Source organism: Myotis brandtii, unplaced genomic scaffold (assembly GCF_000412655.1).
Source record: "Myotis brandtii unplaced genomic scaffold, ASM41265v1 scaffold176, whole genome shotgun sequence".
Classification (NCBI taxonomy): domain Eukaryota; kingdom Metazoa; phylum Chordata; class Mammalia; order Chiroptera; family Vespertilionidae; genus Myotis; species Myotis brandtii.
The window spans coordinates 3,411,674-3,428,213 of record NW_005356519.1 but is presented as its reverse complement, the minus strand read 5'-3'; the positions used below and the strand labels follow the sequence as shown (position 1 = coordinate 3,428,213).

General features: G+C 37.0%; 1 protein-coding gene across 2 annotated transcripts in view; it reads right to left on the bottom strand.

Moving 5' to 3' along the window:
* Nucleotides 1–16,540, bottom strand: part of PRIM2 (primase, DNA, polypeptide 2 (58kDa)) — a 269,429-nt gene that overhangs the window by 4,084 nt on the left and 248,805 nt on the right. For both annotated transcript variants that reach the window (XM_005863316.2, XM_014537315.1), the window contains one exon: nt 11,123–11,191. In XM_005863316.2, coding sequence (XP_005863378.1) covers nt 11,123–11,191 — 69 coding nt within the window. The remainder of the gene's footprint in view (nt 1–11,122; nt 11,192–16,540) is intronic.

Below are 16,540 nucleotides of genomic sequence, written 5' to 3'. Positions count from 1 at the left end.
GAGGCCTCGCTGCTCCGCTGATCCCGGTGCTGGGAGGCATATTACCCTTTTACTATATAGGATAGAGGCCTGGGGGCTGGCTGGTTTGCCCTGAAGGGTGTCCTGGATCAGGGTGGGGGTCCCCACTGGGGTGCCTGGCCAGCCTGGATGAGGGGATGATGGCTGTTTGCAGCTGGTCACACACCCTTCAGGGTGGGGGTCCCCACTGGGGTGCCTGGCCAGTCTGGGTGAGGGGCTGAGGGCTGCTTTCAGGCTGGCGGTTGTTGACTGAAGCTCCCAACCGCTCCTTTTTTTTCTCTTTTTTTTATTTTATTCTGGGCCAGCTTTAGCTCTGGCTCTAGCTCTGAGGCTTCGTATCTGGTTTGTTTGCCGTTCTATAATCGAAACAATGTATAACTTCAGCTCTGAGATCCTGGCAGGCTAAAAGCTGGTTTCCGGGGGTTTTGTTTAGCTACTACATTTGCAACATAGTACATAGTTGCTTAGAGTTGCAACTCAGAGGCCGGCAAGTTAGGCGGGGAACGTTGGCGTCTGCAGTCACTGGAGCAAGTGAGCCTCCCTGCTTGCTTCCAGCTGCCTGGCTGCCGGCCGCCATCTTGGCTGACAGTTAATTTGCATAAGGATATGCTGATTAGCCAATGGGAAGGGTAGCGGTCGTACGCCAATTACCATGTTTCTCTTTTATTAGTGTAGATTAGACTGGAAAGACCTGGGGTTCCTTTAAGTTGAACTTCTTCCATGTACAGACTAGGATCTGAGGCCTAAAGTGATTACATAGTTTATGCAAAACCACAGAACTAGTAATTGGTTTTGTCTGAATTAGAATTCAGGCCTTAAAAATATATATATATTATTGATTTCAGAGAGAAAGGGAGAGGGAGAGAGATAGAAACATCAATGATGAGAGAGAATCATTCCTCTGGCATGCCCCTTAATGGGTATTGAGCCTGCAAACTGGTATGCTCTGACCAGGAATCTAACTGTGACCTCCTGGTTCATAGGTCAATGCTCAACCACTGAACCACACTGGCTGAGCTAGAATTCAGGTTTTTTCACTATATCACTTAGTGGCTCTAAAATTTGTTTTACAAGGTTTTATGCAAGGTCAAATAAATGTACAACCTCATCATAAATATGACTTCTAAACTTGGCTATAAAGATTATAAAAACGTGTTATTTCATGCAAAACGAATCTAGCACCATGTACTATAATTAGATATTGGGGATTTAGTACACTTTGCTTCAGTTGTTAAAATTTTCAATACCTGTCCAGAGAAGATGACTCTCTGGATTAAACTGAATTATTAGACTTCAGTGTGGGCAAAAAGGAAAAAGGTAATCTTTATAAGCCTCAGTTTCCTTATCAATGAAATGGAGATAATAACAATGGCTATGTCATAGAATTGCTATGTGGAGAACCCAAGAAAAATGAATGTAAAAATAAAAAGTTGTTTGTTCTATGAATTCTAATTTAAATGTTTACAAAGACTCCAGAAAGGCAAGCCACCTAAAAAAAAATTGAATTCCCAAAAGCTAGGGAAAAACATTATGCTGCTTTGCATGTATCTTTAATTTCATTTTCCGCTTTAAAGAAACCCAAACTAAAACTTGGCGAAGATGTATTTTGGGCATCATTTATGAAAAAAAAGAAATTGAATTCTAATCCCAAAACTATACTCAACAAAAGCCTTGCCCTTACATCAAAAATTAGGAAGTAAATGACATTTTAATACTTTAAAATATGATGTTTAAGAAATGTACTTATTTTTTCTGAATCTCAATTTTCATTAATATCCTTATTAACCAATTAAAACAGTGCCAAGGGTCTTGAAATGAGGACCTGTACCATGTTTCTGTGTAATATTAGTTTTTCAATTTTCTCTCTTAGGTCTACAATTGCCCTTTCTTAACTCATTTTGTTAATAAGTTCATTTTACTAAAGTTGCTTGATAGCACAATGAAATTATGAAGCGTTTCCTTCTGTTAACTGCATTGTATTTTCGTCTAGGATGGGTTTTTTGTCTTTTGAGTGTTTCTATAATTTTTATTTTTGGCTGAAGTGTATAGCAGTCCTCAAGTCATTTGATTATAACATTGATGAGATGCATAGGAACCTAACTCTTGTTTATAAGTAGACTGTGGTAAAATTGGTTGCACTTAAATTTATAGGGTGTTTTGCTTAAAGTCACAGAACCTATTGACAACATTACGTGAGGACCTATTATGTATGGTTGACATTCAATTTCCTTTCATCTTGCTCAGGAAAATAAACAGAGTTTTTGGGATGGAAGGTGAGGAGCATAAACCAAACAGAATGAAAACAGGTTTTAATCTAAATCACATTAGAAAAAGAATAAAGGAAGTTACCCCAATTTCACTTATTTCTGCTTATGAGTCAATGGATGTTTCCTTTACTCCTCATTGAAAAAAAAACAAAAATACTCTGCTTCATTCTGGATTTGGAAATAGTGAGAGTTTTCGCAAGTTTGCCTGGTGTGAACCTAGTGTGTCTTTCCTTGCCTTTTTTTCTTGTTTGGTTGCTATCTGTGATGTTTTTTCTTTGTGGCTTATAATTTTTTATTATGTTTTATGCATTTTTAAGTATTGGGAGAGGAAATTTTATAATGCATTTTCATTCTGCCATATTAGCTTGGAATTCCCAAATAATTATAAAGGATCTGAAACAAGAGCAGTATAATTGAAGTCTAGAAGAAGGGGGTGAGGTGGAGGACTCTATAGCAGTGATGGCGAACCTTTTGAGCTCAGCGTGTCAGCATTTTGAAAAACCCTAACTTAACTCTGGTGCCGTGTCACATATAGAAATTTTTTGATATTTGCAACCATAGTAAAACAAAGTCTTATATTTTTGAAATTTATTTTATATCTTTAAATGCCATTTAACAAAGAAAAATCAACCAAAAAAATGAGTTCGCGTGTCACCTCTGACACGCGTGTGATAGGTTCGCCATCACTGCTCTATAGGCTACATTATAAAGTTTGGATTTCATCTTAAAGGCCATTAGGAAGCCTCTTAAGATTTTTAAAAAGCAGGTTACAGAGATTATCAGATTCCTCTATTTAAAGATCACTCTAGCAGCTGTGTGGAAGAGAAAGAACTGGAATGATGCATGTGTGCTAGATGCGGGGAAATGAGTTAGGAAGCTACTGCAGTGGTCCAAGTGAGAGATGATGGTGGCTTCTAGCCCAGGATTCTAATTGATATTCATAACAATGACCCTGAGTTATTATTAAAAAGCTTAATTGTATTTGGTATATCTTGTTTAAAATTGTAGGAAAAAATATGTGATAGATTTTAACAAGATATCTGTAGAGATTTATATGGTTGGGAAAACATTATACTTAGCTGTTTGGAAAATAAGCACCCAAAAAGACTCCAGCGCCTAAAGAGGTCTATTTCTAAAGACATTGTTTCCTATTAAAAGTCAGATTAATCTACACAAGGCTTAATGTTGTCATTTACGCATGGAGTATTCTGAAAGGGAAAAAAAGTGCACTACAGCATAAAATACTGCTCCCTAAAAACACTGAGGAAAACAGTTCTCAAACAGGCCAGCTACTGACATCTACTAAGTGAATCTCCCTCGAACATTTGCTTGGAATCAACACGTTTTGCACACAGTGACCTTCACACAAACATAGTCTTGTATTTCTGCCACAGAAAATGTACATTTTGAAGGCATGGAAGCAATATTGTTTTACCTATGGGATGTTTGGGTTTTAATCAAGAGGCTCTGCAATGACAGCTTATAATGAGGCAGCTGGTATTACCAAAAAAGCCATATGGAACGATCACAGTGCTGCTGTAAATGGTATCAATTAACTGGTTTATTTTCAGAATTTTTATTAAAGTGAGTTTGATTATAGAAGCCTCATGAAAATAAACAGAGGGTGTTTTTTTGGAGGATGGGGAAGGGGCAGGCAGAATGGCAGAAACCTAACAATAAAAATTCTGTTTTTAAATTAAATTAGAAAAAACAGTAAGTGAAGATATTCACAACTAGAAATCTATACTGAGACATCCAGTGAACACAAATAGCCTTTTTATTTCATTGATTTATATGTGGTTTAAGTTAGACTATTTCTATATGTGGGAGGATTTAGACACGTCTTTTCAATGTCTTTATTAATCTAAGGCAGGTTTTAAAAATTGACAATAGCAATAATATTCTTGTAGGAATAATCAATAGGAGAGATACTACAAAAGCAATTGAGAATTAAAAAAAAATTTTAGTGAATGTCACAAAGTCAATGTTTAAATTTAACTTTCATCTTATTAAAAAGGAAAGAGGTTGAATAATAGAACTTAATTTGTGAAGGTTCCGAGGCCTCTTAATTAAAAGGGTCAACAAATAATGAAAAACATACACAAAATTAAAATTCTCAATCTGAGCAAGCAAATTCAGGAATCCAGTCTTCAAGGGTAAGAGTCATGTAACACTGGTGCTGAAAATATCAAACATATATATGTGGCTTGTCTGGTGAAATTCCTATTCTGATAAAACCAATGAGATCCTGTTGTTTACATTTTCTTGATATTCAGTCCTTTAAATTTTGTAAAAACTTTTTAATTTTAATAATTTTCAATTACAGTTGACATTCAATATTACTAACTTATGAAGTAATCCCGGTACATACATAGTTATTACAATATTATTGTATTCCCTACATTGTATTTTAAATTCTGTGGCTATTCTGTAACTCCCAATTTATACTTCCTAATCCCTTCACTTTTTTCGCTCACCTTCTCAACTCCCCTCCCATCTGGTAACCATAAATTTGTTCTCTGTATCCAAGTTTGTTCCTATTTTGTTTGTTAATTTGTCTTTTAGATTCCACATATAAATGAAATCATATGGTATTTGTCTTTCACTGACCTATTTCACTTAGCATAATACTTGCTCGGTCCATCCATGTTGTTGCGAAGGGCAATATTCTTTGTTGGGCTGAGTATTCCATGGTAGATATATATCACCTCTTCTTTATCCATTCATCTACCAATGAACACAAATTGCTTCCATATATTATAAATAACTAGAGGCCCAGTGCACAAATTTGTGCACAGGTGGGGTCCCTCAGCCTGGCCGGTGATCGGGGCCATGGGGGGGGCATCCAGGGGGGAGAGGGGCTGCAGGAGGTTGGCTGTGGGAGTGCACTGACCACCAGGGGGCAGCTCCTGCATTGAGCATCTTCCCCCTGGTGGTCAGTGCACGTCATAGCGACTGGTTGACCTGTCCTGGTTGTTCGGTCATAATGGTCGCTTAGGCATTTATATATATAGATGCTGATATCTTTTCAAACTGGTGTTTTGTTTTTTTCAGATATTCTGAAGTGGAATTGTTGAGTCACATGGTAGTTCTATTTTTAATTTTTTAAGATCTTCCATATTGATTTCCAATTTACAATCCCACCAACAGTGCATAAGGGTTCTCTTTTCTCCACATCCTGGCCAACACTTCTTTGTAGATTTACTGAAAGTCATTTTGGCATGTGTAAGGTGATATTTAATTGTGGTTTTAACTTGCATTTTTTTGATGATTAGTGATATTGAGTATATTTTCATATGTCTATTGGCCATCTGTATGTCCTCTTTGGAGAAGTGTCTACTCAGGTCCTCTGTCCATTGTTTTGTGAGTTTTAGTTTGTTTGTTTTTGCTTAGTTGAATGAGTTCCTTATATATTTTTGTATATTAATCCTTTACCACATGTATCATTGGCGAATATCTCCTCACATTCAGTAGGATGTCTTTTTGTTTTGTTGGTAGTTTCCTTTGCTGTGTAAAATTCTTTCTCATTTGTTTATTTTTTCTTTTGTTTCTCTTGCCCAAGGAGACATATAAAAAAATCGCTAAAAACATGTTAAAATGTTTACTTCCCATGTTTTCTTCTAGGAATTTTATGGCTTCAGGTCTTACATTTAAGTCTTTATTCCATTTTGAATTTATTCTTGTATATATTCCTAACACCATTTATTGAAGAGACTGTCTTTACCCTATTGTATATACTTGTTGTCACAGATTAATTGACCATATCTGTGTGGATTTATTTCTGGGCTCTCTATTCTGTTCCACTGATCTATGTGTCTGTTTTTATGCCAGTACCATGCCATTTTGATTACTATCGCTTTGTACTATAGTTTGATATCAGGTATCGTGATACCTCCAACTTTGTTATTCTTTCTCAAGATTGTTGTGGCTATTTGGGGTCTTTTATGGTTCTACATAAATTTTAGGGTTATTTGTTCTAGTTTTATGAAAATGCCATTGGTATTTTGATAGAAATTGCATTGAATATATAGGTTGCTTTCCATAGTATAGACATTTCAATAACATTAATTCTTCATATTCATTAATACAATAGATTCTTCCATTTATTTGCATCTTATTCAATTTCTTCCTTAAATGTCTTATAGTTTTCTGAGTACAGGGCTTTCATCTCCTTGGTTAAATTTATTCCTAGGTATTTTATTCTTTTTGATGCAACTGTAAATGGAATTTTATTAATGTCTGATAGTTCATTATTGGTATATTAAAATGTAACCGATATCTGAATATTAATTTTATATTCTGCTACTTTACTGGGTTCATTTATTAGTTCTAATAGTTTTATTTGTGGAATCTTTAGGCTTCTCTATGTATAGTATGTCATCTGCAAATAATAACTACTTTCTTTCCAATTTGGATGGCTTTTATTTCTTCTTCTTATCTGATTGCTGTGGTCAGGATTTCCAATACTATGCTGAAATAAAAGTGATGAAAGTGGACATCCTCATCTTATTGCTGATCTTAAAGAAAAGATGTTCAGCTTTACCCTGGTATGATGTTAGCTGTGGGTTTGTCATATATGGCCTTTATTATGTTAAGATATGTTCCTTCTACACATACTTTGTTGAGAGTTTTTATCACAAATAGGTGGAGGATTTTGTCAAATGCCTTTTCTGCATCTATTGATATTTGATTTTTATCCTTTATTTTGTTTATGTGTTATGCCACATTAATTGATTTGCGAATATTGAACCAACCTTCCATCCCAGGAATAAATCTCACTTGATCATGGTATATGGTCTTTTTAATGTATTGCTGAATTTGGTTTGCTAATATTTTATTGAGAATTTTTGCTTCTATGTTCATCAGTGATATTGATCTATAACTTACTTTTTTGGTAGTGTCTTTCTCTAGTTTTGTTATCATGGTACTGCTGAACTCATAAAATCAGTTTGGGAGTCTTCCTTCCTATTTAATTTTTTTGAATACTTTGAGAATGATAGGTATTAATTATAATTTGAATGTTTGGTCAGTTCACCTCTGAAGCCATCAGGTCCAGGACTTTGGTTTGTTGGGAGTTTTTGTTGTTATTGTTATTTACTGATAAATTTCCTTACTAGTTATCAGTCTTTTCGGATTTTTCTGTTTCTTCAGGATTCAGTCTTGGAAGATATGTTTCTAGGAATTTATCCATTTCTTCCAGATTGTCCAATTTGGTGGCATATATTTCATAGTATTTTCTTATAATTTTTTTGGTATTGGTTGTCATTTGTTTCATGTCCAATTTTATTATTTGTGCAGTCTCTTTTTTATTTGACAAATATTGCTAGAGATTTATCAGTTTTATCTTTGCATAGAACCAGCTCTTGGTTTCATTGATCTTTCCTATTATTTTTTAAGACTCTATTTCATTCTGATGTTTATTATTTTCTTCCTTCTACTCACTTTGGGCTATGTTTGTTCTTGTTCTAGTTCATTTAGGTGTAAGGTTAGATTGAGATTGTTCTTGTTACATGATGGCAAGCCTGTAGTGCTATAAATTTCCGTCTGAGAACTGCTTTGGCTGTCAGTGTGTCTTCACTTTCATTCATCTCAAGGTAACTTTTGATTTCTTCCTTAATCTCATTAGCCAGTATATTGTTTGCTGCCATGCTATTTAGCCTCCAAGTGTTTGTGTGTTTTTCAGTTTTCTTGATATTGATTTCTAGTTTCAAACCATTGTGATTGAGCAACTGCTTGATATGGTTTCAATCTTCTTAAATTTATTGAGAATTGCTTATGACTTAACATGTGGTCTATCCTGAAAAATGTTCCCCTTGCACTTGAAAAAAAATGTATATACTGCTGCCTTTTGGGTGAAATGCTGTAGGAATATCAATTAAGTCCATCTGCTCTAATGTGTTACTTAAGGCCACTGGTCCCTTGTTGATTTTCTGTCTGGATGATCTATCCATTGATGCCAATGGGGTGTTAAATTCCCGTACCCTGACTGTATTACTGCCATTCTCTCAGTTTATGTCCGTCAATATTTGCTTTATATATTAGGGCTCCTACCTTGGGAACTAAAACGTTTACAATGGTTATGTCCTGTTGTTGCATTGATCTTTATCATTATGAAATGCCCTTCTTAATCTCTTGTTTCAGCCTTTGTTTTAAAGTCTATTTTGTCTGATATAAGTATTGCTACCTCAGATTTTTTCTCATTTCCATTTGCATAAAATATCTTTTTCCATCCCTTTACTTTCAGTCTGTATGTGTCTTTTGATTTGAAGTGGGTCTACGGTAAGCAGCATATGTTTAGCTGTTGTTGTTTTTTATCCACTATGTCTTTTGATTGGAGCATTTAGTCCATTTACATTTAAAGTAATTATTGACAGATATGTAGTTATTGCCATTTTATTAATTGCTTTCTCATTATTTTGTAGTTCTCAATTCATTTCTAATTCTGTTACTCTCTTGTACGTCAATGACTTCCTAGTGTTATATTTGAATTCCTTTCTCTTTATTTCTTGTATATCTCTTATAGATTTTTGGTTTGTGGTTACTATACATCAAACTATGTTTATAGCAATCTATTTTAAGTAGATGGTCGCGTAAGTATGAACACATTCTAAAATCACAATTTTTATTCAGCCCCTCCACCTTTATATATGTGTCTATGTGTATCCCTTAATTTATTGTTGTAATTACACATGGTCTTCCTACTTTTGCCTTTTAACCTTTGTACTAGCTTTTAGAGTTAGTTATACACTGCTTTGCCTTTTATTAACTTGTTTGCCTTTTCAGTGAGGATTTTTTCTTTATTTTTTTATCTTTTTTTCTTAAAGAAGTCCTTTTAATATTAGTATTTATAACAATGGCTTAGTGCTGATGCAATCCTTTACCTTTTTCTTATCTGCGAAACTCTCTCTCTCCTTCAATTAGAAATAGCCTTGCTGGGTAGTACATTGTTGGTGACAGTTCTAACTTTCATCACTTTGAATATTTCATGCCATTTCCTCTAGCCTGCAAAGTTTTTGCTGAGAAATCAGCTGACAGTATTATGGGAAGCACCCTTGTACATAGCTAAATGCTTTTGTCTTGCTATTTTATGGTTCTGTCTTTAACCTTTGGCATTTTAATTATGCTGAGTCTTGGTGTTGGCCTCTTTGGTTTTGTCTTGTTTGGGACTCTGTGTTTTGTGAACTTGTATGTTTATTTCCTTTACCAGGTTAGGGAAGTTTCTGCTCATTATTTCTTCAAACAGGTCTTCAATTTCTTGTTCTTTTTTCTGGTACACCTCTGATGTGAATGTTGATATGTTCTACCAGATACTGTAGAATAGCACAGTCCTGGTTAGGCTCATAAGCTCTAGATGAGTTACTCAATAGCCTATTTCAAATCCAAGTTCCTTCCCCGATAAGCACTATAATTGTATACAGGTTGTTCAGCTTTCCTAAGCTCTATTCATAAAAGGGGATAAAATAGTACTTAAATGTGGATCAAAATAGCTAATGTGTCCAGAGTACTCTGGGCTATGCCTGGCATGCATAAGGGTTTTATAGATGTTGGCTGATGTCATTATTATTGTTATTTTCATCATCATTAGTAATATGATAGGATACATTTTCCTATAAAATATTTTATCAAAAATTCTGCAGTTATATAACCACAATGAAAAAATGTCATGAAAACTAAATTAAAAAAATATTGTAAAATCTAGCATAGCATAGTAGCTAATGATGAATTCAATAAATATACCTTTTGGAAAGGGTTATGGATCCCTTTGTATCCTGAACATCACCGACTCCCAAAAATGCTCGATGTACTCACAGAAGCAATGTTTCTATAGGTGCATTGATCTCCAAGTCCATTCTTGGATGTCTGTGCTAGGTTAGGAGGCCGAGGCCATGGCCAGGATCAGTATTTGCAAACGGAGTATCAGTGGGCTGAATGTGACCTCAGATGTGCAGTTGACCTACATAGGGTCTTAAAACCTGTCAATGTGAATGCCTCTAAGGGTATGAATCTTTAGTATACCACTGTTCCTCTCTGGTATTAATCTCAGGAAGCTTCACTTTTTCTTTTTTTTATACCTCAGAGTTTGCAACCTTTGTTTTACACCTTTCAGAACGTACTATAGCAGGCCTTTCTTGTACTAAAGAGGCTGGCATTAAGAGAAACCAAACACATTTTCCTGACTCCTTGAAGTTATGGGTCCACCATGTAACCTAGGCTCTTCATGCAGATAAATACAAGACTTGGGTAGTAGCTTAAATATGAGGTGGCAGCAAGTAAAAGGATCACATTTTCTGCAGGGAAGACGGTCAAAGACTTAGGTTCCTCTGGGCAGCTGTGGCCAAAAGTTCTAGATCTACTCCAGAGGTTGGCTGAGGCCTGTGTGTCAAATCTTGCCAGCTGTTTTTGTAAAGAAAGTTCTACTGGAACACAGCCATGCCTGTTCATTTACATACTGTCTATGGCTGTACTACACAGCAGAGCTGGGGCAGAGACCATATGGACTGTAAAGCCTAAAATTCTTACGATCTGGCACTTTACAAAAGTTTCCCAACTCTTGGTCTCATCTCTGGATGTGGAGTGGTGGGTGACAGCTGTAGTACAGTAAGGTTTTCTCATGATGTAGCTCCTCCTAGTAACAACATTCTTGGTTCTGGAGCATCTAAGCTTAATTCTCTGGCCCTTCTATAAATTTCATAAGCCGCCACCCAGTACTGTGTGATAAATTCCTTTCTGCTAAAAATGGCTGGAGTGGTTTCTATTGCTGCAACTAAAACCCCTGAATGAAGCAAAGAGTAACAAAAGACAAAGAATTAGGCTATAAAGTTTAAAAATATACTTACATTATGTGTTATCTCAAAGTACTTCTGACAGGCTACCTGGTAATGTGTCCCTTTTACTAAATCCAAAATCTGAAATGAATGGAAAGGAGAGAGAAAAGAATTAGAAATTCAGTTTCTTCTGAATCACTGTAGCTCATGGCTGTTGGCCATCTTCATTCCAGACAGGAAACACATTAAATCATGCAACATGTTGTACTTCTGCAGCCTAGACACTGTGATAACGTTGACATTACACAGTACTGTTTAGGTCAGCATTCAACCACAGACAACAAGAGATAGTAAGTGATCTTTCTGACCTACTAACTGTGAATTTCAGTAACTTGACCTTGACAACAAGATGAAAATAGATTCTAGTATTATGACTTTGACAGTTATTGTCAGATCATCATATTGCAACATCTCTTCTAAAATTGTAGATAAAAATATGGTAATCTAAATGGTTGCAGCATGAAGCAATCAAGTATAGTATTTAGCTTTTTATTTTTCACATTTCCAGTCTATACAGATACAGCATAAACTACAGCTGTGTGCCCATCAGGACAATTTAATGAAAACCCTTTGGATGAGTATCTGTGGAGAGGGAATGCTTTTACCTTCAATCAGATTTGTCCTTTTTTGAAATGAAGTTATTTCTCGTAAAGTTCAGCAGAATATGAGAGTGAATGGTCTATTCTGAACACCTATTAGGAACATCATCCTATCTTTTGTAAATACAATTTGCTTTCCAATTCTACTTCATGTAATCTCCTCAGAATGGTGCAAACTCCCATTCTTATCAGCAGAGTGCAATGCCAGTTGAAATTAGTAAAGTTTCACCACTTCCCCCACCAAATATACATATTTTTTTATTTGGCCAGTTTATCAAACACTGTGAAATACTGGAATTAAGAGATAGCTTCAAATGAAGGGAAATATCATTCTGGAGAAATGTGAATTTCTATCCCTTTTCAAAAGGCTGACTTTCCTATGACAAAATGAAATGCACATCAAGTCTCAAATTTCTGCTGTCATCATTATTGAATATAGCTTACATCTTTTGACAAATTACAGTTGCAGCATGGCCATCACACGACACCGACAAGAGTGTGCTTAAAAAATTGTTTTTCTCTGAGTGTCTTATAGATTACATTTCTGAATTTCAGGTCATCTTGTAATTAAATCCCATATGAAATGCCAACCAATCACAGCACCCAGGATCCTGCAAGTCTGCCTAGCTGACCTATCCACTTTTTGTGAATTATTAGAGCAAAATGAAAAATAAATCAAAATGAATGACTATGAATTTTAAAAAGTGAAAAAAGTCACAAAGTTTTCCAAGTAATTCTAACATTCTGAGCTCACCTTAGTCAATGTTTTTACACATAGATAATTCAAATTGAACTTGTAATTGGTTGTTGGCAAACATCAATGATACCAATACATATCTGAATTTCTGTGAATTAAAATTTTGGAGAAGCAAAGACATAGCATAAGTTAAGTTGAAATGATAGCATAAGTTACCTGAAAAGGAAAGGACTTCACAGAAATAAGCAAATAGCTCTGTGGTATATGTTACTTTTATATAAAAGCAAAGCAATGACTCCAACATCATATAAATATATCTATAAATATATATCTATATATCTATATATAGATATATATCTATATATCTATATCTATATCTATATATCTATAGCTATAGCTATAGCTATATTTGCAAATATATGGACTCCTTGCCTTTATTCTAGGTAATATACAAATATGTAAAAAAGTTATTAAGGAAAACTGACATATAAGCCATTATATGTGAGAAAAGCAGATTTATGTGTCTTGAACTTTTAGGTTCCATCAGAAAAATTTAGATTAATCACATAACAATCCTCCCATCACACCCCACTCCGAGTAGGCTCTTCATTAACAAATACATCATTTACTTTGCCTCTTTTGATGATCTTTTCAGGACGAATTTTTATTTGAAATTTTCTTGCAAATCCACAAATAAATCATTTAACAGTCTATCCTTAGACAACTTTACTGATCATGTCACAGCATATTTGAGTGGATAAAAGTTCCTGTACATATGTGAAGGTATAGTGGGCAGAAAAGAAACAGTAGAGGGTTTCAAAGAAAGATACATTTAGATCTAATGAGAGGAGCTAGGGAACACTAAGTAATGAAGATATGGAGGCATTAATGAGCTAATAGGAGAAATCTAAGAGAAGGACAGCTCTGAGGTGACCAGGTGTTATTGGTAGGTATTATCTGCATTTTAGAGATGAAGAAATATATCCTCTTAAAAATAGGGGTGTCAGTTTGTCCAGTGAGGGCCATTTATTAAAGAATTAGAAATTAAAAAATCATATGCAGCCTGGCCAGTGTGGCTCAGTGGTTGAGCGTTCACGTATGAACTAGTGGGTCACAGTTCAATTCCCGGGCAGGGCACATGCCCAGTTGCAGCCTTGGAGTGTGCAGGAGGCAGCCAGTCAATGATTCTCTCTCATTGATGTTTCTCTCTCTCTTTCTCCCCCCCTCCCCCTTCCTGTCTGAAAATTTAAAAAAAAAACAATCATATGCAACTTAATTACCCTTTTTTCCTTAAGAACATAAAATACATGTTTTAAAACTAAGGTAGAAAATGTGCAACATTACTCAAAAGAATCCAACAACTAATAAAAAATATATACTTTGATTTCATATTATAATCGACTAGAGGCCCGGTGCATGAAATTCGTGCACTGGAGGGGGGGGGGGGTCTCTCAGCCCAGCCTGTGCCCTCTCATAGTCCAGAGCCCCGTGATGGATCGCCCCCACAGAGGGAGGCCTGCCCGCCCGCTGCAGCCCGCCGGTCAGTGGCCTGGGCCTCCCTCTTTGGGTGATCGTGGAACCCCCTGATTGATCACCTCTCCGGCCGGTGGCCTGGGCCTCCCTCTTTGGGTGATCATGGAGCCCTCTGATTGATCTATCACCCCGCCAGCTGGTGGCCTGGGCCTCCCTCTGAAAGGCAATAATGGGGCGATGGCCAGGCCCCCGAACAATTGCATCACACTTGCCTTGGCTGGCCTGGGGCTAGTGGGTGTCATAGTGTGGTCGTCCGGCTGTCTGGTCTAATTAGCATATTACGCTTTTATTATTACAGATATCCCAGAGATTTAGGAAAAGAGAAGGGTCTTGTAGACCAATGAATGAAGTTTGGCTTCTCTCTGAGTAAAAGGAGAGCTATTGCATGCAGTGTTCTAAACACAGCCAGAGATTTAGGAAAAGAGAAGGGTCTTGTAGACCAAAGAATGAAGTTTAGCTTCTGAGTAAAAGGAGAGCTATTGCATGCAGTGATCTAAACACAAGAGTGGCATTCACTGACTTCCATTTTTAACAGGAATATGCTTCCTTCAGTGTTAAGCACAGACTACAAGAGTGAAGGAAACAGGGAGCTAATTACAGAAACCCAGGGAATAGATGATGGAGGCTTGAGTCAGGATGGTAACAGTGTGGTGGTGAGAAGTGGATTTGGAGATGGAAGCATTTCCTATTTAATGACCATAAACCGTTTTTTAAAACTAGCTGTTCTACATGAAGATGCTCAACAGGTACCTGATCCCCAATGTTTTGGAATAAGGCATTAACTGTCATTTAACCCCTCCCCTTCTAGACTGATTTCCTAAATAGAACTAACTAGTTTTAAAACTCAGTAAAATAACAATGTGTCATCCTATACAATAAAAGGCTAACATGCAAATGGACTGAACAGTGAAATGACCAGTCACTATGACGCTCACTGACCACCAGGGGGGCAGGTGCTCAACACAGGAGCTGCCCCCTGGTGGTCAGTGTGCTCCCACAGGGGGAGTGCCACTCAGCCAGAAGCCAGGCTCACAGCTGGCGAGCGCAGCAGTGGTGACGGAAGCCTCTCCCACCTCTGCAGCAGTGCTATAGGAACCCTCAGGGGATGTCCGCCTGCTGGCTTAGGCCCACTCGCCACTCGCGCCCCCCCATCCCTCCTCCCCTAGTGCACGAATGTTGTGCACCGGGCCTCTATTGTAAAATAAATGTAAAAGACGAAAAATAGCACTTAGTAGTCGCTAAGCGATATGATTAACAGATGCTTCTTAAGGGGTGTCATGCTCATATATAACTGCTTATGTCACCAGCATTTTAGATGCACATCCCTTCTGCTGATTTCAGAATTTTCACATTCATACATGGAATACAACTTGAGGCTCTTTCTGCTCCTTATTTTCTTAGCTTTTTCTGATACAAATATCACTGGCAAATACTAGACTAAGGTATTCTACAGGCATGTCTATTTTGAGGATGGTGCTGGTGCAATCTGCCTTCAGGTTGGATGACTCCAAGGCAGGAAATGCCAACCTAAAATCAAAGGATGGGAAAGGAGAACTGAGGTGTGAGCCAGGTACTAACTTTCAGTTGGTGACGTAGGAGCAAACACAGAAACATGGCAAAGAAACACTAAAATCTAAGGACAGATGGCTGAGGGAGAATCTGTGAAACAGAATTTGGGGACAAAAGCTAAATTCTCTACAACATGTTTCGTGCACCCTTCCTGGTTCTGCAGTGACGACTGAAGTGCACGGTGGTTGGGATTGCTGAGCCATCCTTACCCTACTGCCTGAAATTCAGGCTCTTAGGAATGTTGGTCTCATTTAGAATTTAAATTTTTTGTTTAGTCATAATTCAAATAACCTTTTCTTAAAGTGCTAAGTTTTTTTTGTCTGTTTTTGTGTTCCTTTTTTAATCCTCACCTGAGAATAATTTTTCCATTGCTTTGCAGAGAGAGTGGGAGGTGGGGGAGAAGAGAGACACTGACTGGTTGCCTCCTGCACATGCCCCAACTGGGGGCAGGGAGGGAACTCGCAACCCAGGTACATGCCCTTGACTGGGATCGAACCTGTAACCCTTTGGTGCTCAGGCTGACACTCTAACCACTGAGCGCACTGGCCAGGGCTAAAGTGCTGAGTTTTAACAAAAAAGTCCACATCCCAGGGCTGTGGGCAGATAGGATTGACTTATAACCATACTACTGTGTACCTGAGATAGATGAGGTATGATTTTCTTTGAAACTGAAATTTTTCTTTGATGTTTTCTCAAAAAAAAACTCGCAACCCAGGTACATGCCCTTGACTGCGATCGAACCTGTAACCCTTTGGTGCTCAGGCTGACACTCTAACCACTGAGCGCACTGGCCAGGGCTAAAGTGCTGAGTTTTAACAAAAAAGTCCACATCCCAGGGCTGTGGGCAGATAGGATTGACTTATAACCATACTACTGTGTACCTGAGATAGATGAGGTATGTTTTTCTTTGATGTTTTCTCAAAAAAATGTTGGGTGTGGTAATATTTTACAATGTGCTCATGTTGAACTTACCTAACTCTTTACTTTTTTTTTATTGCTTAAAGTATTACCTGAGTCTCCTTCCCCCCCCAT